The 24024-nt window shown below is 33.4% G+C and overlaps 1 protein-coding gene across 2 annotated transcripts in view; it reads right to left on the reverse strand.

Annotated features, from left to right (window-relative positions):
- The window catches only part of dom (domino helicase), a 72697-nt gene that overhangs the window by 43869 nt on the left and 4804 nt on the right, over positions 1–24024 (reverse strand). For both annotated transcript variants that reach the window (XM_072532274.1, XM_072532273.1), the window contains exons 3-8: positions 19978–21690; positions 9670–10160; positions 6321–6507; positions 3751–3887; positions 3497–3683; positions 196–523 (exon numbers count right to left, since the gene is read on the reverse strand). In XM_072532274.1, coding sequence (XP_072388375.1) covers positions 196–523; positions 3497–3683; positions 3751–3887; positions 6321–6507; positions 9670–10160; positions 19978–21690 — 3043 coding nt within the window. The remainder of the gene's footprint in view (positions 1–195; positions 524–3496; positions 3684–3750; positions 3888–6320; positions 6508–9669; positions 10161–19977; positions 21691–24024) is intronic.

The following is a 24024-nucleotide window of genomic DNA, read 5'->3' on the forward strand; positions in this document are numbered from 1 at the left end:
TGGGAAATGACGAATGCAGTGATGATGATAATGCTATGCAATTTAAATAGAGTGACATATTTAGGTATGTGCTAAGTGTACGTGCTTATTGGCAATTTTCTATTTCTCTATGGTAAAGTAAATTAAGTGGAATTACCACATAATACTTGTTAGAAGATGACCAGTTGAAAATATTTAATAAAAATGACTACTTACATTTAAGAATGCTCTGTGGAACAAATTGTACTCCAGATACTTTCATTTTCATGTTTGGCTGGCTGATCCCTTTAACTTGCAACGGAGGCGGCTGACTTAAAGGTTGCCCTTCTCTCTTCTCGCTCTTTTCGTCGGTTGAAGGTTTGTTTGGTAGAACTCGCATGGCTAACTTACACGGTGGACAAGGTGGTGGATTTTTGCAAGAATTCGTTTCCATTTCAAAAATTTTCTTGGAATTTCTTGATTGTCTCATCCGGTAACACTGGTACGAGCCAAAGTGGATTTCTTGCATGATTAGTACAAGATTTAAAGCTTGTAGGTTCACGTGCTGAAAATGTTTATCTGATTTATATATTTTTATCAGATATTAAGACATTTTTGTTTAATTAAGTGTAGCTAAAATTGAATATAAAGTATATATATAGTTAGAAATATTTTATGGGAATCTTCATGAAACATTCACTAACGATAACTTTCAACGTTCAATACCAACAAAATTTATCAAACAATTTGTTAACATTGATTTAAAACAAAATTCTTTTTATTGATACTGTCCGAACAGCCGTTTATTTTTAACCAAATGAAACTGCTTCTACAACTGAATGCATGCAGAAAACACTCACTTGCGAAATAGAAGGAACATAAGGAAATCAATTCCAAAAATTATACAAGTGTCTTGAAAAGACACTACCTTCTCCTAAAAGACACTTGCGGCAGTGACCACTACCTCCTACGTTCAGATATTTCATTTCCACATAAAAGAGAACAGAAAACGCCGCAAGATAACCATACAAAGGAGCAAGTACAAGAAGTACGATACAATTTGAATAGTTTACACCAAGAAAGTATTAGAAACCTATATAAACGTAGACTGGAACAAAAAATAATTAAAACGGAAGATAATACCAGGAATGTTAATCAGTTATACAAAACCATCAAAGAATGTATACAAGCCGCTGCCCTAGAAGCACTAGGGCGATATGAAAAGATCGGACAAAAAAAAACCATATTGGTGGAATCAAGATATGAGCTCAATTTAGGTCAAAACAGCAGGAATATTAAAATAGAATAGAAATAGAACAAATTTAATACGGATACTGATTTTATTTTGGTGTCAATAACGGTTTTAATATACTTACATATCATAACATATCATAGTAAAATTAATGTTGCAAGGTTCTAGATAGTTTTCAATAAGGTAAATTGAAAACATGCTGGCCACTGCGTTTTTATAGCATAGATGCAAAAGTTAGACAGCTTTAGAACTGTTAACTGATCGTCCATGCATTTAAAACTAAGATAATTTGTTTATTTCCTTCTATAAATAAGTTAATGTTTTCACGGCAAAAAAGAAGGCAACTATAATTGTTTGACATTAGAAACTGTCCAGAAAAGGTTAACAAACATTTAATTCATTTTAATTTATTTAATTAATAGTATCAGTCTAAGAGAAGAATAAGTTTATATAACAATAAGAGAGCCATGAGAAAAGTTTGAATACGTCATATGTATATAAAAGTGCTATTTCGCTAGAGACTCAAAACAATCATAAACAAATCTCTTCATATAGTTTGGTTTGCAAAAATTGTAATTTGTCCATATATGCTACCTTTTATCTATTATCAAATCATAACAATTTTTTGACCGAAAGCGAAAAAAGTCCAATGAATATGGAGCTATGGATTAATATTTTGACGATCTTTCTGAATTGCACATCAAGGGCAGAATTTCAAAATGTCCTTTTATCCTTTTACACCTGTGTGTACTGATGAGAGCCTTTTGTTACTGCAAAATCAGGATGGACTTCTCTGTATAGACAATTGGTACAGTATGGTCGAGCGCCCACTGCGCAACTATTTAAATACTACAATCTAAAACTGATTGTAATAATTACTAAACTTCATGAACTCATCATCATCATCATCATCAGTGGCATTACAGCTCGTTATGAGCCAAAGCCTTCTTCAGAACAATCTTCCATTCGCCCCTGTCTCTGGCAACTCTTCTCCATGCTTTTACTCCAATGGATTTTAGATCATCCTCTATGTTATCTTGATACCTAAGTTTTGGTATCCCCACTGGTCCTCTTCAGTCGAAAATTTTTCTGATCGTTGCATCTTCATCTCACCTAATTACATGTCCTATCCATCGAAGGCGTGCTAATTTAATACATTGTACAACGTTAGGTTCCCCAAAACTTCTATATAACTTAAAAAACTTCATGAACTACAGTCTCAAAAAATTAATGTATCACTTGTTTGGATTAAAGGGCATTGTGGAATAAAAGAAAATGAAGAAGTAGACGAAGAAGATAAAATAGGAAGTAGAACAGGAGAATATTTAAGGTATAAAGGTCCTCGCAATGAAATTGCTTGCCACGTAAAGCCCATATTACTAACAGAATGGAGAGAAATGTAAAGAAGCAGTCAAAAATGAAAATTTTATAAAAACATAGTTACCGAGCCTACTAGCCAATCTTGGTTCTCAAGACTGTCGGGAAGCAAGCGATTTTTCTCTGTATTGTGCAGATTAAGGTTCAACCATGTTTTAACTCCGCAGTCTAAATATAAAATAAAATTAAGTGATTCTCCTAATTGCCATGCGGAGAAGAAGGTGCAACAGAGCACATGATATTAGGCTGTTCTAAAATAAGTAATGAAGTAAAAGTATTAAGTGAAGAAATACCCAAAATACCCAAAATCACCAAACCATATAACCTAACCCAATTATTAAGTTCAGAAGATTGTAATATTTATCAAATTTTGTATAAACATATTTTATGTATTAGATTAAGTTGATAACCTGTTTTTTTTTCTTTTTACCTTCGTGCAAAGCTCTACCTGGGTTCCACTTGTCATCGTAAAAAAAAAAACACACACACAACAAAAGGAAATCATTCAAAACAAGCTGAATATGTTATAAGAGAAATAAAAATCTAATGTATAATTGTAAAATTAGATATATAGAAAATATTTCTTTGTAAAATTAGAGCAGGACTATGATTGTATAGCAAACGAGAAGAAAGCAAGGAGCACTCCTTTAGAGCTTCCAAACAAAAAATACAAAATAATTCCATAAAGGTAAGATGGCGAATGGATAGAGAATCCGAAGCCAATAATGAACAAACACACACACACACACACACACACACACACACACACACACACATACACATATTTTGTCAAAAAGTCTGTTATGTATCATAAATATGTTATACGTTAATGTAAACAAATTCACACAGAACATATAGATAACAAAAGCTATGAAATTATTACTATAATGTGTATTTAAATGTACCTACCTTATCAAGATCATAATCTAAAGCTGAATATACAATGGATGGAATATGGAGCCGGATGTTGTCACACTGAAAAGGCGACGTCGTTGGTCTAATTTCAAACAGATTCGGATGATTACACACTTTCCTCAGTTGCATTAGCACATTTATAACGCTTAACAGATTTCCGGTAGATAAAGTTTCCCTCGTTCTAAAAGAAAGAAGAAACGAAGAAAATTAAATTTTTTTTAACAAACATTTTTTGTTTTAAGACTTACTTTGCTCGGGACATGTAGTCATCATACAAATACCTCTGTCGCTTAGATAACCTACACATGACCACATGTTCGTACTTTTTTGGCATTTGTTTTTCCACTTCGCTTTTCAATCGCCTTAGAAGAAACGGCCTTAATACCTGAAAAAAAGTTTTTTTGGTAAGTACAAAGTCTATACTGTAAACAATGTATTATGCTTTAGTTGATTAATCAGACAAATGCCTCGATAATATCATTATGAGGTTCGAGTTGAATGGATCTCTTACCATCAAAAATGGTAAATTATCATCATAAAAAAGATACTGTAATAAATATCACGTTGGTTTTTTATCATTTAGTATCATTTTAGAAAAAAAAACGGGTGTGGCTGTCCAGTGTGACTGCCGGTAGAAGGTATACTTCTATATACGCGTTCGCCCTTAAAAGTTTATATAGGAGTCAATCTGCACAATCATTACATATGTAATGCTATAGGCAAGAGCGAGCAGAAAGAGAAAAAGAATTAGTTATATAATATAGGTATATGGTGCATCGTTTGCTGTATATAAACATTTGACCTGTAATAGGAGTATAGTAAATGAAGGATTGTATCAATATTTTAATGAAAATATATATTTTTATTTTTATATATGTATAAAAGGAGTTGAATGCAAAAAAAAATTTACACATACTCTGCAGTAAAATTCGTTGTTTATTTTGTTATTAATATAAAAATTACAATACAATAAATACACTGCAACATAATTCAATATAATAATACAATATAAAAATTAAAATGTAATATTCATAAATATTTAAAACTGCCAATATACATATAACTTACTTTACGAAGATAAAAATAAAAAACCAACAACTCGGATTATGTTGTAAATTTTCCTTTTATTTTAAAATTTATGTTTTTTGCTTATATTACATATATTTAATAAGATTAACGTGAGGTTTTTAAATATTTCAAAAATAAAAAAGGAAATTCATAATTGGGATTCGAACTCACAACCACCAGCGTATGAACCAAACACGTAAAATATTTGCCAATTAGACATGCCACTAACGGATTTCAAAATTGACAGTTCTCGGTAAAACAGTGATTATTTTGAAATACAAATAATTAAGCCTAAAATAATTATAAACGTTTAATTTTAAATAATACAAAACATATCACCTAAATAATAATATTAATACATATTATATTATATATATATATATATATATATATATATATAATATAGATATATATATATATAATATATAATATTAAATATATATACAAAAGGAACATTTTTATTCTCGAGAGAGGAAGAGAGAGAAAATATATCTTCTGTCTCTCTCTTACTCATTATCTTACATATGTAATGGTTTCACAGATTCACTCTCATGCAAATTTCCAACGCCGACCGTGCGTATAGAAGTATAACTTCAAAAACATCTCTGGAGCTATCCATATCCAATATATATCATAAATTTGATTTGTATTAATTTGAATTGAGGATGGTTTGTTATTTACCTCATTTATTTTTTAACCCAAAATAAACGGGAAAAAACCAAAATGATGGCAACAATACCTAACAGAGCCAGAAACTTTGGTCACCAATTCACTCTAACCAACTCTAGCTTTGAAATGGTAGACAAATTCACAAACTTAGGGTCCCGATGACCAATGCAATATCAATAACTATAGAATTTCCCCTTCGTTTTCACTGGAATCTTTCTCTCACATAAAGCACCACTAATCTTTCTTCTACTTCATCCATCCGACGCTAATTCTACTACACGCATTTGTATCTATTTCCCAATTACTCTGTAATAGTGATCGTAGGTACTTAAAGCTGTACTTTTTACAATCACTTTACAATCCAAAGTTATTATACCTCCTTTTGACAGGTCCTTCAAAGCCCCCTGAAACCTGAAACATTACACAATAGTTTGGTAATATTTCAGACTGTCAAAGTCCTTCATACACCCTTAAGACATTCTATAAACTTTTCAGGATGTATTGAAGTATTCCAGATTCCCATTAAACATTACAGGACAGTCCCTAAACATTTTCGGATATATCAGAACTTTTCAGGGACTTTAACTATACTGTATATAAGTCCCATATTCCAAACTGTCATACAGCCATTCAGAGTCCCTAAAAACATCGTTGGACAGTCTAAAAACATTCCAGACTACCTTAAAGCTTTCCACATTACTCTTTCAGTCTTTGAGTCTTTCAGCAATTTTTAAAAACTTTCTCGGATAGTCTATAAACAATTTAAGCTGCTCTTAGGTCTTTTTTACGTACCATTCAAACTTCAAAACAGTTCTTGAAATGTTTCAGAACCCATGAAACATACCTGGCTGTCCACAGAACCTGCTGAAAGATTCCATAAAAGTCATAAAAAAATATTTTAGGGTGTGCTTCATATATGCCTGAAACATTATCCGACAGACTGCTAGTTTTTTTAAATTGTGTATTTGTATAATTATTTATTGACATATTATAATTTATTATTGTAATGACTGTACATATAGAAATGTTGCAGAGTAGGTCTCATGTATTTGAATAAAGTTTGTTATTGATTGAAACTTACCTTGTGCAGTCTCTTGATAATACTTTCGTTGTATTCAGAATTTCCTTCAATCATTCCCGTTACCGGATTCGAAAACCATTCTTTGAACTCCCTATGGGACTGAAATACATTCGGCATTAAAAAATGCATAAGGGACCACAATTCCATGAGATTGTTCTGCAAAGGTGTACCGGTCAACAGCAGACGCCTACAACAAGTACCAGGTTTAAATAACTGATGCATTTTAATGTTTTTTTTCTATTCATGTATTCCTAAAAGTACTAATAGAATTGGTCCATATCATTACAAAGAGAAACCAGTATTTTAGTCTTTATTTATATACTTTTTGAAAACAGTATTGTTTGAAATGTAAATCAACTAACATGTGTTAACAAAAAATAAATATCAAATATATACCGGCATTTTTGTTACTATGATTTGACTGTAAGACAACTATAAATTTAGATTTACGATCCGGTAATCAAAATTTAAATTAGGAAGGGGCTCTTCAGCATTTGTGTTATTAAAATACAAATAAAACAAGTGCAAACAAATCCAACTGTCAACAATAATAAATCAATCAAACGTATTTAAAAAGAAAGGCGTTATATACAAAAACCTAAACCAAAAACAAGTTGTTTGGCTTATTTTTATTACATCTAGAAGAGTATCACATTACTAAGAGGAACCAGTATTTTTGTTTGAAATGTAGAGGAACAAGTACTTATTATTTTAAATGACATTAAGAAATAACAATTTAGTGTATATATAAATAAATTAGTTAGCAAAAATAGTTCAAAAGGAAAATATTAACTAGGATATTTGGGAATAAAATGAAGAATAGATTATGGACGGGAAGGGGAAATAAGTAACTGAAAGAGTTATATGAAGAATGGCGAAGAACGGAAAAAAGATGGCCAATTGAGGAATTGACGTTAAAAACGTAAAAGTAGAAAGGAAGACACTTGAGAACATTTTGCCCTGTGACATCACAGCGCGGTTTACAAGAAGGAGGGATTGAAGCTTTTTAACGTTTTTAAAAAGCGTTAGAAAAAACGACCAATTGCCTATTAATGCTACATTGATTATTTATAAAAATGTTTCACTGTATCAAAAAAAATGTACCATTAATTGATAATTGAATGCTTGTTTCACGCATTATAAAAATGTCAAAAAGCGTCAACCAGTCTTCTTTTCTGCCTGATTTCAAGGGACTGAGAATCACCAACTGAAAAGGAAAGATAATAAAGGAAAAATGACAAATGCTCCGTCTACAGCAAAGTAATTATCAAATTAATTAAGTGGAAATAACATCAAATGATCGCATCGTTAACGCAAAACAACAAGAAACGTCAAGTCATGGACATACAAGGCATGTAGAAATGCATACATTCCACGTAAAAAACATAGTACAACACAATGTATGATGAGGACACATTACTCCCGCGTGATAATCTAACACTTTTTTCTTATAATATAAATGTTAGGAGCGCTATATTGAATAAAAAAATGAATGTTGCAAGGTTCTAGATAGTTTTCAATAAGGTAAACTGAAAACATGCTGGCCACTGCGTTTTTATAGCACAGATGCAAAAGTTATGCAGCTATCATAAAACTGTTAACTGATCGTCTGTGCACCTCACATAAAAAAAATGTCATGAAAGATACCAACTAAATTGTCATAACTTATACTATTTTTTTTAGTTCGACTAAAAATTGAACTTATGTCAAAAATAGTTTCAAAACTGTAGACACAAATTTCTCAGAAATGATAGCGAAGTTTCAGCGTTATTTTTTATAATGAGACAAAGCTACAAATACTGTTAGTACGAGATCCCACTGCAAGATCACTATGTTCATAACAACAACATAAAAAAAGAAAGATATAAAAGGAGAGAATAAGAAAGAAAGAAATGGAGAAAAAAGAAAGGCTGAAAAAACTGGTTTGACGACGAATGCCAGAGTTAAGGAAACAGGCTCGATAACGATTGCAGCACCATCAAAACGCGTAAATGTAGGTACAGAAATACAGCGGGTCCAGAGTAAATACAAAAAGACGATAAAAGCCAAACAAAGGGCACACAAAGAAAATATTCTCAAGAACTATATTTCAGAAATGAGAAAGACAGAAATATTAACATGGGCAGGACATATCAAGAGACAAGATCAGCTGCCTGGAAAGAGAACCCGAAAGGAAAGCGACCGCTATAAAGATTAAAGATGCGGCGGAGATATAATATTGAAGCAGATTTATGAGTTCTAAGTACCAAACAAGCAAAGGAACTGATGATGGTACGTTGCAAGTGAAGGCAAACTGTTAAGTTAGCGAAGACTAACCCCGGGTTATAGTACTAGAAAGAAGAAGAGAAACTAATAATTGGTCGCAGATAGTGGAAAAGAGAGAGAGAGAACTAGAAAAACTAGATGAACAAATCCCAAACATACCAGCCATACGGAAAACAATAAGAAATGACAAAAAGGTAAGTCTTTCATTACAGGAAGAAAATGTAATTGTCCATAACACAGAAGATAAAGTTGACAACGATATCGTTTTAATGCACTCCAATTTTTGATAATTTAGTACCTACAATTTTAAAATTACACTATGTATAATCAATCTTATATACTAAAACGCTAAGCCCTTTTTCTTGTCCACCACTTTACTCAAAAACCATATTAAATAATTAAAATATTTTTTCAGAATATTATTAGTATTACGTATGAGATTGTCAAGATATACTTTTGATACAAAAATTCACTTCCGGTTTTGAAATGACCGGAAGTTAAAATTTACTTTAAGTTTTAGACCCCACAATGTATATATGGATCGAAAGGTCTCGTCGAGACGAATCTAAATATGTACTTCCGGTTGCGATCCGACACCGGAAGTGACCCGAAACGCACATAAAACGTCAAGATAGAGCAAATCTGACACCGGATTCGTGATCATCATGCAAAATTAACTGCTAAATGATATCCATGTCGACATTTGATGAACTAAAAATTGCATTCCGGTTTTGAGGTCGACTTCCATAATCACTTTTTTTTTACTTGCATTATTATTGATGAATGTTATGTATATTCTTGCTTATATTGTTTGTATGGATCTCTTAATTTTTCTCGCAAAATAAAAATTTAATTTAAAAAACTCGATGTCGAGTTGGTCCGCTAGTAATTATTAAGCTCTGTGGATAATTTATTAATTTCTCGTTGGATCCACAATTTTTGTTAATGTTTTCGAAACCATATGTTATTAAAGAAAATATAAGTTTCCTATTTCTAAATTCTCACGATCTAAGTAATAAAATTCACATAGATTAGATTAGATAACGTACAGGAATTTACTACAATAAACAAAATAATTACTTACTGTTGAGTTTGAAAATTTAATAACAGCTGCCATCGTTGTGACTTGAAATTCTTGATGTTTTGGGCCTCGTCCAGTATCAGATATTTCCACTTTTTCCTCCTAAAACTCTGGTGGTCTTGAATGACTAGCTTGTACGAAGTAATGCATATGTGAAAAGCGTTGGGTTTCGTCCATCCTATCCGTTTAAATTTTCGTTCTTTCTGCGTCCCGTAATACGTTAGAATTTTAAATGCCGGACACCACTTTTTACATTCCATTTCCCAATTCAGCATCACGGAAGTAGGGACTACTATCAGATGGGGACCCCAGTTTTCCTTCTCGCACGCCAAGTGTGATAGAAGAGCTATCGTTTGTATTGTTTTACCTAATCCCATTTCGTCGGCTAATATACCGTTAAGTTTTCTGTCGTACATAGTTACAAGCCAATCCAAGCCGATGTGTTGGTATTCTCTTAGTGTATATTTTAATAAAAATGGTATATTTGTTGATACCTGTAACAAAGACAAGAAAAACATTCTAAGAATATTTAAAAGTACGCAAATTTACTATAAATGAAGCTAATATATATCAGACAAATGCCTCGATGGTCTTCATTGGTAGAATATGAGTTGAATGGATCTCAATTCTTCCGATTTGTGAATCATCATGTCAATTGAATATTATTCTACTGGTGTACTTAACTAAAATGAATTGGTATACAAAGACTTGCCCGATCTTAACTACATCCTTTGTATTTAACCGGCATACACTCCAGAACTTTCAGCTTCATATATAATTCAATAGTTTACATTAATAAATAATTAATAAAGATACAGCATTGTAGTTAATAGAAAATAAGTTTTTCCCATTATTCTCATCCGGTCAAGTACGAGGGTTGATCCCTACGGTCCACCCCTGACCTAGTAGAAAATATAGAGGCATATAGAAAGATCTTTCACTGTCATTTTTTAGTCTCCACAGAAGTTATACACATGTTATGCCTACATTACACTATCGGCGATGATGGCTGATCGTCTCATCGTCTATGATCGACACAATCGTCGTGCAAGCGTCCGTAATAGTATGTTAAACGACAAGCATCAAGCAATTCCCTTTGATACGTCTTCAAAAAACCGACAACTCACGAGTTGTAGGCAATCATAGACAATAATGGGCAAGTATAGTCAAGTATGCCCTCTACACAGTCGTGCTCACACTTACTTGCCTGTAATCGCCGATTATGAAGAGGGGCCATAAAACAAGTTAAACAAGATTTTAGTTTTTTTAGTTCCTTATTGTACCACTAGGAAGCGGTCACGTCAGCGCTACTACTGCTTCTAAAATATGAAAGAGTTTGGTAACAAATGAAACTCTTGATATTTTCTTATGTAGATGCCGCGTAGTCGTAGAATGCTTAGCATTAAATTTTTGCATTTTATAAAATTAACGATCAAATCATGCAAGATATATTTTTTAAGAAAAAAAATATTTAACTTTTAATAACTGAATCTTTTAGAAAAAAAAATAAATATAAAAAGAATAAAATAAAATTAAGTAAATAATAAGTTAATAAATTAATAAAAGTGAATCACTGGGAGTTAAAAGCCCAAAAAAATTCTAAGGTGTTTCGATCAAAAACCATTTCCTGATCTCGTTAGTAGGTACGCTATTGCTTTTAAGCACATACACATAATTGTTTTTTACAATTTGAAAATTCGAAATTATAAAGTATAATTTCGGATTTTTAAATTTAAAATTTCTAAAATTCCTAATCTATTCGAAATTATGAACGTTTGTCTTAGTCCGATCAAAGAACACGACAAAAAAAAATACATTAAGGATGAAAATTTGGAAATAGGTAGATGTGTCTATTATTAAATAAAAAAGTTTGCATTTCGTTCCGAAGGTACCACCATTTTTCAAAAATTTTGAAAAAAATTTGTTTTATTTTCATATATTGGGCTGTTTCGTAAAATAATGAACAAAAAAATAATTTTTTAAAAAGGCGCCGTGAAAAAAAGTACATATTCAGAATAGTGGTATCACATAGACACCATACTGATACTCAGTTAGATCGGGCTCAAGCAGATTCGATCATCACTGCAACAAGCAGTTGATGAGGCTCCTATCGGAGGTCAGAATGAACTTCTACAGTTCCATAAAACATCGTTTAGCGAAGGGATCCTGTGGGTGAACTGTGCTAATGTGTATACAAAAAAAAAATAACTAAAGTGGTGAAGACTATGGAAGGCATGTGGGTTGACGAAGAAACCATCAGGACCCGTATTAAGAGGCAAAATCAAGACCTTAAAGGTCGCGGCATATTATCGTGCACGTATAGATTCCGGTACGTAGCGTTTCCACTCCAGCAATTGGGCTGCGCGTTCACATTTTCATACATAGAACGTTTCAGTTTGGTTCGGTGAAGATATGATGTCGCTTTTCTCGACAAAAATTATGTGCAATTGCTCTTCTACTTAACGATGAAAAATGAAAAACTGTTCAAAAGAAGGTTTGAAGTACATCCAATGCTAAGAGAAAGGAAGAAGGAATGTGAATACTGGACTTTATACAGAGAATTAATTGATGACGATGAAAAATATTATGGATATTTTAGAATGAATAGGATTCAGTTTAAATATGTTTTAAATTTAATTTCACCTTCAGTTAAAAAACAAAATACTACATTTAACGAAGCCATTCATATCAAACCAAAAAGTATTTTTAAAAAGAAGAGGTATCACTTCCGTACAAAAGTCCTAATTGTTTATCACTCCCGTGATTAATTGTCACAAAGCAATAAAAACACATGCATAGATGACAAAATAGCCTCGAAAATTATTTTTTTAAATACTCTGTATCAAAATCAAACAAATACCTAAATAAACAAGGGGAAAACGACGGACATCTAATTCACATTGTCCTTACCAACCGGTTACGACTCGTTACGTAGCCGTCGGCATCAGTAAAATATTGTTTTCGTATATACTGAACGGAAACGTCAAGTGTCTGAAACGCTATGTTCCGGACAGTGTGCGTTGTTCATATTTAAAACCGTTTAAATTATATTTTTCGGAAACTAAACGCTATGTGGTGGAAACGCAACGTGCATGATAATATGCCACGACCTTTAGACAGAAGTGTGGTTGTTGAAAAATCGATATATCGGGGAGAATATTTAGTTGAATATACTATGTAATAATTAAAAACAATCATTTACTCATACATTCATTCATTATGAATAAAAAAAATCAGTTATGAAGATATATTTTAGTAAATGTCATAAATTTATACATAAAATTTATATTAATTTTAATTAAATGTCATCAATATTATGTTCAATTAAGTATAGATAAATTAAAGACTATTATATTGTAAAAATTGCACCAATATTTATTCATTGTGAAAATTATGTTTTACTAGTAGATTTTATTTTAAAAGAGGATTAAGAGATTAAGATTCCACACAGAGTATAAAAGTTATGTAAATATTTTAAAAATGATTTCGAAAAAAGTCTAAAAAGTTAAACAAAAAATCGTGAAAAAATTGAAATTTTTGGTTTGAATATAATTTGAAAATTTTTAAATAAGTTTCGTAGATATTTGGACAGGAAAATAGTATAATAAAAAGTTACGTGACGGTTTTTCGTTGTATTGGAACAAACGTATTTTTAATTCAAAGTATTATTATTATTATAAAAAGTATATGTACCAGAGTCATTTATCTTATTTTTAAATTAAACCCAAGATACAACCTTAAAATTATACAGGCTTACGCATCAACTACGAGCCATCCGGAAATCCGGATGAGGAAGTTGATCAATTTTATGAAGATATCAGAGCAGCTATACAAACTTCAAAAACACATTACACATTGATAATTGGAGATTTTAACGCCAAATTGGGATTCAAACAAGATTATGCAGAATCTGCTATGGGAAACTTTGGTTTTGGTGAGAGAAATGAGAGAGGTAACATGCTTCTTGACTTCTTACATCAGGAAAATCTCTTTGTGATGAACTCATTCTTTGGAAAGAAACCCCAACGTAAGTGGACATGGAAGAGTCCGAACCAAAGAACAAAAAATGAGATTGATTTCATAATATCAAATCGGAAAGATTTTGTTCAGGATGAAACAGTATTGAATAAATTTTCAACAGGGAGCGACCATAGACTAATTAGAGCAAAAACCACTTTTAACACTAAAGTTGAAAGAACAAAATTGATCCTCAAAAAGAAAAGTGGAAGGTGGCTGTTCCCAGAAGATATAACACTTTACGAAGAAAATATTAAGACTAGTCTGGATACACACGACTTAGAGAATATCAGCATCAATGAAATGAACAATAATATTACTCAAATATTGAAAGAAGCTGAAAAGAAATACTGTCCTCGTCCTGAAAACAATAACAAAAAATTAAGCCACAACACAAAACATCTTCTAAAGGAAAGAAGAAAACTTAGGGAAAATCAGGATCATAACCAAAATGAACTAAGAATTTTGAATAAGTAAATTAAAAAGGAAGTTAGAAAAGATCTGAGACGATACAATACGATGGAAATAACTAGAGTAATAGAAGAAAACAAAAGCTTGAAAGTACTCAGACAGAGCATGTCCATTGGAAGAAAAAACGTCCACAAATTAAGAAATGAACAGGGGCAAATCATTGAGGATAGAGTTCAAATTATGAACACGATAGAGAGTTTTTATAGACAACTATACAAAGAAGAACAATGTAACCGGAGTGGATCATTACCAAAGATAATCAATCAGGGATCTGAAATTTTACCGGACGTAACACCCAATGAAGTTCGAAGGTCACTGCAAGAAATGAAAAACAATAAGTCCCCCGGAGGCGATGAAATAGTGGCAGATGCCTTGAAAGTGGCTGGAAAAAGATTATGGCAGGTCCTTGCCAAACTATTCACTAGATGTTTGCAGGAAGCAATAACACCAACCCAGTGGTATAAAGCAGAAATTATCATACTTCATAAAAAAGGGGATGCTACCGACCTCAGGAATTACAGGCCCATAAGTCTACTTTCACATATTTATAAACTATTTACAAAAATAATTACGAAACGACATAGAACAGGCGGGTTTTAGAAAAGGCTATGGAACAAACGATCACCTACTGGTAATAAAAAATCTTATAGAAAAATGCACTGAATATAATAAACCACTAGCTTTAATATTTGTCGACTATGAAAAGGCATTCGACACCGTAAATCAACAAAAAATGTTGGAAGCCTTGACAGAATGCCGAATTGACTATCGGTATATAAATATAATTAAACACATATACCAAAACGCAACAGCCAGTGTTAGAGTGGGTGATCGTCAAACCCAGAAATTCCCGATACAACGTGGAGTACGCCAGGGGGACACCATATCGCCGAAACTGTTCACTACACTTTTGGAATATATATGTAAAAGGGCAAAACTGACCGACAAGGGCATAAACATACATGGAGAAAAGCTTAGCCATCTAAGGTTTGCAGATGATATTGTACTAATAGCTGATAGGATAGATGAGGCCAAAGAACTTTTAAATCAGCTCTACCTTTCCTAGCTAGAAGGGGGATTGAAAATAAATATATCTAAAACCCAGATGATGACAAATCTTGTAGTCAGCGAACATATATGCGTAGGAACAAGATCCATAGACCAGGTAATGGCCTATAAATACCTAGGTCATGAGATTCGCATAGGAAAAGATAACCAAACCGTTGAGCTTATCCGTCGTATAAGACTGACTTGGGCAGCCTTCGGCAAGCTGACCCATATTTTCAAATCGTCTGATTTACCAATATGCCTTAAAAGAAAAACGTTTAATCAGTGTGTTTTGCCAGTGTTAACTTACGGTGCGGAAACGTTGACCATGACAAGGAGAACAGTTCAAAAGATCCGTGTGTGTCAAAGGGCGATGGAGCGTGCTATGTTAGGCGTTTCACTACTTGACAAGATCCCAAATCGCCAGCTACGACAAAGAACAGGAGTGGCTGATGCAGTAGAGAGAGTAGCAACACTGAAATGGAACTGGGCAGGTCACGTGGCTCGAATGACAGATAATAGATGGACAAAACGGATACTGGAATGGAGACCAAGAGATGATGCCTACCGAAGCAGAGGTCGTCCACCAACACGTTGGACTGACGATCTAAAACGTTGTCATAGGAATTGGATGCAAGAGGCACAAGATCGAAATAGATGGAAAATTATGAGAAAGATCTATGTCCAGCAGTGGATAAGCGAAGATTGAATGATGATTATTATTACATGTAATACAAAAATAAATACATACTTTTAATATTGAAAATTTCATACCTTTTTATGTTTTAAAATGAAACATTTAACAATTTAATATATCAAAAATAAAGATTTTATTGCAAAAAAAAAACAGTTTGCAAATCGTTGGCATCGAAATTTTATTAAGCGTGGATGCAAGTTAAATAGCTACGTTCGTACTCCTTTCCCACTTTCTACTAACTATACCTTTCATCTTTCATGATATGGTATAGGTTTATGCAGTCGCCGAATCCCCCTCTTCAGTAGTGTTTTGAAGTATAATTGTGGCCCATTTGAAATGTCCTATATGCGTCTATATTCTTTGCTAGTAGGCCAGTAAAGAAAAACACAGCTGAAAAAATCTTATACCGGTTTTTGAAGGTTCTAAAAGGTATATGAGCACAGCCACCTAAAGCTTACAAGTCGTGAAGTGAGAAAATTGGCAACGTTGGAGGTAGTCCGAGTAAGCTTTAGGTGGCTGTGATATGAGAGATAGCTGATGACAAATCCTTAAGTACAACTGTTTTTGCTTTGTTCTAATAATAATAAAAAGTGAAAAAAAAATTTGCCTAGAAAACGTTTCTTATAATTTTAGAGAATAATGATTCAAATAAAGGTTGTAGATCAAAAATACATTGATAATTGACCGATATTAATGAAAAAACCCTTATTTTTGAAGTAATTTATAAATTATTAACTTTGTTTTTGGCAAAATGACATGTAATGTGAATATTTGAAATATTTTTTTGGAGAATTAATCAAAGGCCAGGGATGGACCATAGAGATCAACCTTCGTGTTTTATAAATTTTTTACGTAATATAAGCCTATAGAATAAAAACATATAATTTTCCTGTAGCGATTTAGATAGGGGTCTATTTCAGAACAGTTACAGGTCGAAAAAAAAACCTTACGTAAAAAGCTTTAAAATAGCGTTTTCTGAATAATTGTTTGTTGCTTACAAAACTAAAATATGCCGTAATTGTTAATTTTTTATGAATTTTAATAACAATTGTAAAAATCAACATACAACCTTGTTACTACACAAAAAATTGGGTCACGTACTGGGCCTCTATGTGGTAAAAATTACTCTTTCTTTCTGTTTTTGATCCATTTTGATAATTTAGCTATTAATTTATAAGAAATACATTACTTCTGGCTGAGATTAATGCCAACTTTTAACGAAAATGGTACCATAAGATAATATACTTGTATAACTGTTTTTATACGTAACTCCTACACTATATTGGTAGAATTATTGAAATTAACATTTTCTGACGTGTTAAAATAAAAAAAAAATAGCTGGGATAAACAATGTAATAATAATAATCATCTATATTTCGAAAATAGTACATACATGTATCCAAAGACATACACATACGCAGAGCGAAATATACGTCACAACAAAGAAAGACGTTACAGAAATCCTGTTACATATTTGAATTCGTAAAATCAATTACCTTGTATGGTTCAATCTGCAACAGTATATTATGCACAGCTTTTTAAATCGAGTTAATTTGTTGAGTCTCTACTTTCATGGGGAAATTTATTAGAGAATCTTATGCAATAACATTTGACACCCTTTTCTATCACAGTCAATCTGTGAATGGGATAAATATACTTAATCTTCATTATTATAACAACGTGTAGGTAAATTCACTTCAAACAGACATTTATTTCTAAATAAAAGTAATTCCCCGTTGTATATCGCAGGTTCTATTAAAATATCGTTAGATTTGAACACTCCTCTGGAAATTGCTCCAAATCTCATTTTTTAAATAATTTTTAGTCCTCGTTTCTGACAGAAAAATATTTTATCAGTAAATTGTTTTCACCATAAAAATTGCTCCAGAACGCACCAAAGATTCACATTTCGAAAAATAAATTGTTTTTAGGTCATATATATATATATATATATATATATATATATATATATATATATATATATATATATAAATATTGTGAAAATACTCAAAGTATAGTATACTGAATTCAGCCTTTTATTAAGTTGCTGTATGTGACTTTCCCATGTTATATCAATTGTTATGCTTAAAAATGTAGTTAATTTTAATACCAATTTCAATGTTTGTATCATCTAACAGAAAAATTATTTGGACATTAAGATGCGAACCATGCCTAGATAGTCTTCTCCCGTTTTAGTGCTTATCACTATGGATCTGCCTGATTTTGCGAATTTACGGAGATTATCGCTTTGTTTGCTGCTTTTTGCAGAATTCTTTGATGCTCGGCAACTGATTTTAGGATAATCGCCGGTGGCTTGGGTTTTATTGGTTTCCTCGCTTGTTTGCGTTGTTTCCTGTTTTTTGCTTGTCTTTGCGGCTTTTCTCTCATTTTCCATTTCAATCCTCAGCGAGGATTTTTCCTTGGCTGCTGTTAATTTCATTATGTGGGTGACTAGCTTTGTTATTTTCTTGTCTTTCTCCTGATTTTCTCTTAGCTTAGTCATCTGAGCTAGAAGGTTCTCGATTTGTTTGTACGTTTATCTTCGCGAATGCGATTTTCCTCTTTCATTATTTTTATTTGTTCGGTCAGTGCATTGACTGACCTACTTAAATCATTTGCCTTTTCTTTTTCCTCCATTTCTTTAGCTCTTTTGACTTCTTCTTCTTCGTCAAAGGAGTCTCCTGGGGTCCGTAGTCTCTTCCTTAATTTTAGTGGGGTTTCCACTACCTCGTCGTCCATCTCAGTTTGGGGCGGTCCGTCGATTTCTGTGGGAGCTGGGGCTGACTCATCACCTTCGTCGGCTGGTACATAGGTGCCGTCGTCGCATTTGGTCGTGCAGACATGAGGTTTTTCCGCGGTTGGATTAATATCGTTAACAAAATTGTTATAGCGCTCTATGGAGCTGGCGACGGAAGGATGACTGGCTGTCATCATCTTCTACTTCTTGTGATGCCACCTGTGTGACATCACATTCTGGGGGAGGGTACTCACTCATTGCGCCGTAAGGCAGTGAACGTAAGGTTCATACAAATTTAGGAAAATTCTACAGAGTAGACTCTGTTTTTTTTCCACCGTTTGGCCGCTGCCAGAACGGTTTACTGAGTGCCGTCCCAGGGACCTACGGGATTGTTCTCTCCCTGTGTTCACAGGGAGGGATCCTATTGCAGTTTCGCTTTACCTAGACCCTGGGGCCGTTTCTGTCCGATCTTAAAGGCAAATATTCAAGATCTTATCCCAGACACGCGTCTTAGGGTAACCCGGTGCCGTCTGAGCCACTATGTTGTGCGTTTGTTTGTCTATTGACCTCCGAGAGATGTCAATTAAAGTAACATCCCTCGGTTTAATCGACTTCCAAACTCCCGCTTGCCGCTGCGTTTCGGATTTAATCCAATGCCTTGACAAAATAAACTACAAAAAGGGCCACACACGGTGTCTTACTCACCGAGAACTGAAAAGCTCTATGGCCGCTAGCCCGTTGCTTTATCCTTGGCACGTCCTCACTCTTCGACCTCCGCTGTCGAACTTGATCTACTGATCTACTCCTGATTACTGATTAGTCATTGATCTTACTGATTCGCATAGCCACATATTTGTTTACTGCATCCACTTTAAAAGTATCTATTCGTCATTGCTTTTTAGAAGTTGGGCACACTCAGAATGAGGGTGATAGTAAGTTATATTGTATTTTTATTTTTTTGTTACTAGGGGAACTTTTAGAAGACACCACTTTAAAGTTTTTATAATTTTATCTCAAATACTTAACTTTTTAATTGTAAGTAAAAAAATTGCATTTTTGCAATTAACATAATAAGTAAATAAAAAGTAGCTTAGATTTTCTTACTACAGGTAAGTATATATTCACTAAAAAGACTACTAGGACCTCAATTATTCTAAGTCCCAAACATGTTCTTTTTACTCGTTCTCCTGAACTATGTATCGCAATAATAATAAATTAAAAATAAGAAATTTAAGATTTGATTGCTTACAACGAAAGTAGTAGAAAAACTATAAATATGAAAGAAAAACTTAACAAATCTAGTATAGATATTGAAAAAATTAAAAGCACAAATAGTACTTACATTAGTAGAAGACAGGGTGTTTCCCTTTGGTTGGATACTTTCAGCAATAGCAGCTGCGTCATTGATAAGGTCGTCTTTTGTATCTTGTTCAGTCTTAGTTTCTCCCTCTTTTTGAGAATCTTCTACTAATATTTTCAACTCGTCGTGTTCTTCTTTAACCACCGGTTCAGTAACTTTCACAGATTCATCTTCGCTCTCGTCTTCCGTATCTTCTTCTTTGGAAGATTCAGAATCGTCAGACTGTTCTTTGTCGCCTTTGAAAGATTCTTTTTTCGAATCTGTGTCATCGTCTGAATCTTCTGATTCACTGAACCGGATTGTGTCTCGATTTAAAAGGTAATTCCTCAGGAAATCATCCTCTAGTAAATCGTCCAACTCCATCTGAGATTCTTTCTGTAGTGCTTCGATTTCTTCTTTATGGCCCTCATTATCTAAAGCTTCTTCTCGAGCAATCGTCTCTTCGTCATCTTCATCGCTCTGAAATTCCGGGTCGAACTCTGTATCAGACTGCGTTCGAGATACTGATCGAGATGGCGCTGAACTAGGAGGTTGTTCTGCGGTCTTATTCATCCCTTCGGCAAGCAACTGCGAATACTTCTCAGTCTGATCTACGATAAAACTAAGCTGCTGATCGAGCGCCTTTTTCCGCTTCTCCTCTAAGATTGTATTCTGTTTATATTCAACGAGTTTTTCGACGTTGTTCCAAAAGATCTTAATCTCCTTTGCACAGAACGCGGCTATTCTTCGAAGATTTTGTTCGTGAGCCTTTTCCGCTTTTTGGGCGGCAAGCGCCTTATCTTGGAAATACTTCTGTACCATTCTGGCACATTTTTTCGCAGCGGCTTTCTTCCATTTGCGTTCCTGCGCAAAATCAGCTGCCAACCAGACCATTTCTTCGATCAAAAAGTCCCAATGTGCTTTAGGTCGAGGCATGTCTTGCACTTTGGGAAGTCTCCTTTCAGACCATATTCCTTCCTTTTGTAAATCGGCTATTCGTTGGACCACATACGCTTCTTGTTTCGCTTTTTCTACAATCATCTCTTGACTAACAGTATTCGTAAGTGATGTAGACTTCACTTTGACAGATACTGATTTCGGTGTAGAGGTGTTACTGTTACTTTCTGGTGTTGTTACAGTAGAACTGGTAGTCTGGATAGCGTAACTATGAGAGATACCAGGCAGAGAGCTGACAGAGGTAGCAGTTGGTGTATTAGGCGTCGTTTGCGGTACAGTAACAGTTGCAGTTTGAAGTTCGGGATAATCCCGAGGATCAATGGCATGTTCCTTAAGATAAGCTAAATACGCTTGGGTTTTAGGTCTTTTGGCAAATTGATATAAATCTAGAATGTTATTTCCGCTCTCTAAATAATAGGCCTCTAGAAGATGTTCATTATACTTTTCTTTCACTAATTTTGAGCGAACAATGCGATGGTTCATTACATGTTGCAACTTAGAAGCGTAGCTATCTTTTTTTTCACCCGTGGAAGACAACGGCCTTTTGAGTGATCTCGAATGGGGGTTATGCTGGACATTGTTTCCAGAACTTTCACCGGATTGAAATAACTGTAAGCGTACATTAGGATTTGGTCGAGACTTGGTAAGAACATTAACTATCGATTGATTGGCCAAACTGGGCCTTAGTGGCGACGTTTGTCCACCCCTAGTTGGACTGATGCTTATCAGACGAGTGACATTAGGATTTCCAGCGGCAATCTGTAAAAAAAAAACAAGTAATACATTTCTAGAAATAGCTGGTACCAATATTTCAATTTATATTAAAAATCAGACAAATGCCTCGATGGTCGTCATTGGTAGAATTTGAGTTGAATGGATCTCAATTCTTCAGAGACTTGAATCATCATGTTTCAGAACACCAATTTTTAGTTTGAAATGTATATTATTGATTGGTTTTACATTACTACCAGGCACCTGTTTTTTGTTTCAATGTTATTTTTGTCAGCTTACAATAAAATAATAAATAATATAATCAGACGACGGAGGTTAAGTTATTATTAAACATATATTGCGAGTTTATAGTCCAATCGTCAGAGATTTGAATCCTAAAACTGAATGGTCCCAAAATTGAGAATGTCTATGGACCGTGGAAGTGTGACGTCACAACTGTCAATTACTTTCCAAACAAAAGTTGAAATGTCCAATCTCAAGACTTTTTAATTTCTATAAAGTTAACATTTTGCTTCCTCTGCTGCTTTTTCTTTTAAGTATAGTGTTTTTAAGATAATACCATCATAATTCAGTGTTCTATTTCTATGAAATATAGTTTAAAAGTTTAAATTAAAGACATTCTAACCTTACTTTATTGATACATGCATTTTATTCTATTTTTATAAAACAACATGCTTTATTGTTTACACAACCTTGTAAAATTGTTGTAGTAACTATTAGAATACTTAGATATTGCAAAAAGCGGAAAGATTCTGTAAAAAAAATGAAAAAATAACGAAAAATACAAATTATCCACACTAAACAAGGTTTGTTTGGAAAGTGAAACTGACATATGTCAATAAAATCTACGTCATCACTTCCACGGTCCATTTTGGGACCCCAAAAGTGTCACTCCTACCCCGGGCTTACCCTAAAATCACCCAACGTAGGGCAGGGGGAACGGAAAACACCGATTTACCAAGAATCTGTACGCCGTATATGACATTCTGATTGATCAGTTGCCAACCGTAGTCCGTTTGAAGAGGTTTACTCTCCGGACACTGGAACTCACTTAAGCATGGGTGTATGTTACCTGAAGTAAAATCTAATTAAAATATTAAACATCATATAATATTATAAACATCATGTACATTCTTTGGTAACATTTTTCATTTTAAAGGGTTTTTACCCAAATATTTTGGTGGCTCAGGCATGTTAACCTGCATTTTAACCTGATGATGGAACAGTTGTTCCGAAAACGTTCGTGCTTGTAATGTTGCCCTTTTAAGGGTTTTTATAAAATAAAATATACCCACATACAAAGACTAACCTCTATTGTGGGAACCATCTTAGCTCCCAAAAGATCCAATGAACACCCAACCTACTGAAATGAAAATCAATGTGGTGTATCCTAGACTCATTTTCTATAGAAATATCTACAATGGAGATCTTGTAAGTTGCTCAGACAGATTGAAAGTCAAAGGTCCAAGTTGAAATCTGAAGAACACTGGAATAGGCTAATACGGGATTAGATACATAGTTCTTAATTTTAACTAGCTGTTTTCAATCTATAAGTTAGCTTGATAACTACACAGCAAACAATTAAGGAATGTTGTTCCTGTCAAATTTACTGATAATACCAACATGATTTATCTTATCCAAAGCTTTACTGAAGCCAGTATAAATATCATCTCTTTGGCTGCCATGATCTATCTACTTAATAATACTATGGAATATCAAAAGGTAACCAGTAATTACAATAATTATAACTAGTAGTAATTATAATTAGTAAAATAAAATAATTAAGATAGACCTACCGATTGTAAAAATGGCTGCTCATCAATTATATTTGTAAGTGCCATGAAAGAAATTTTGTTGTAACTCACATAATTTGGAGGTCACAGCTTGTTGATAGGACAATATTTTTGTTAGATTAAAACAGTTTTTGTTTTGCTAGACTTATCACCAGATTTATATATTGGGATATGACTTTCCACATATTACTATAAGCTTTCACTGACTAGTGATAAGTTAAACATCATATAAATGGGTTTATTTAAAGTAAAAACACCCTAATGTGAAAAGGACATGGGACCCCATTAGGGCCAACTAGAAACTTTGGCAGACTTAATACTATAAGAGACACACGATGAACCATCAAAAACCCAAATAATATCTATGTTCTGTCTTAAAAGTGTTCCTTCAGTATGCATAAGACTGTATTCATGATTGCCATAACTCATATTTGTTATTATTTCTCATTCATTTGTTAGCAAAGAAGCTGATATTTCGGAAGACATCAGAGTTTTAACAAAATGAATGGAATATAAAGAGAACAAGAGCACAAAAGGACCAATTTCAGATGTGAAAGCCCTGCTATAA

The sequence above is a fragment of the Diabrotica undecimpunctata genome, chromosome 5 (genome assembly GCF_040954645.1).
Source record: "Diabrotica undecimpunctata isolate CICGRU chromosome 5, icDiaUnde3, whole genome shotgun sequence".
Taxonomy (NCBI): Eukaryota; Metazoa; Arthropoda; class Insecta; order Coleoptera; family Chrysomelidae; genus Diabrotica; species Diabrotica undecimpunctata.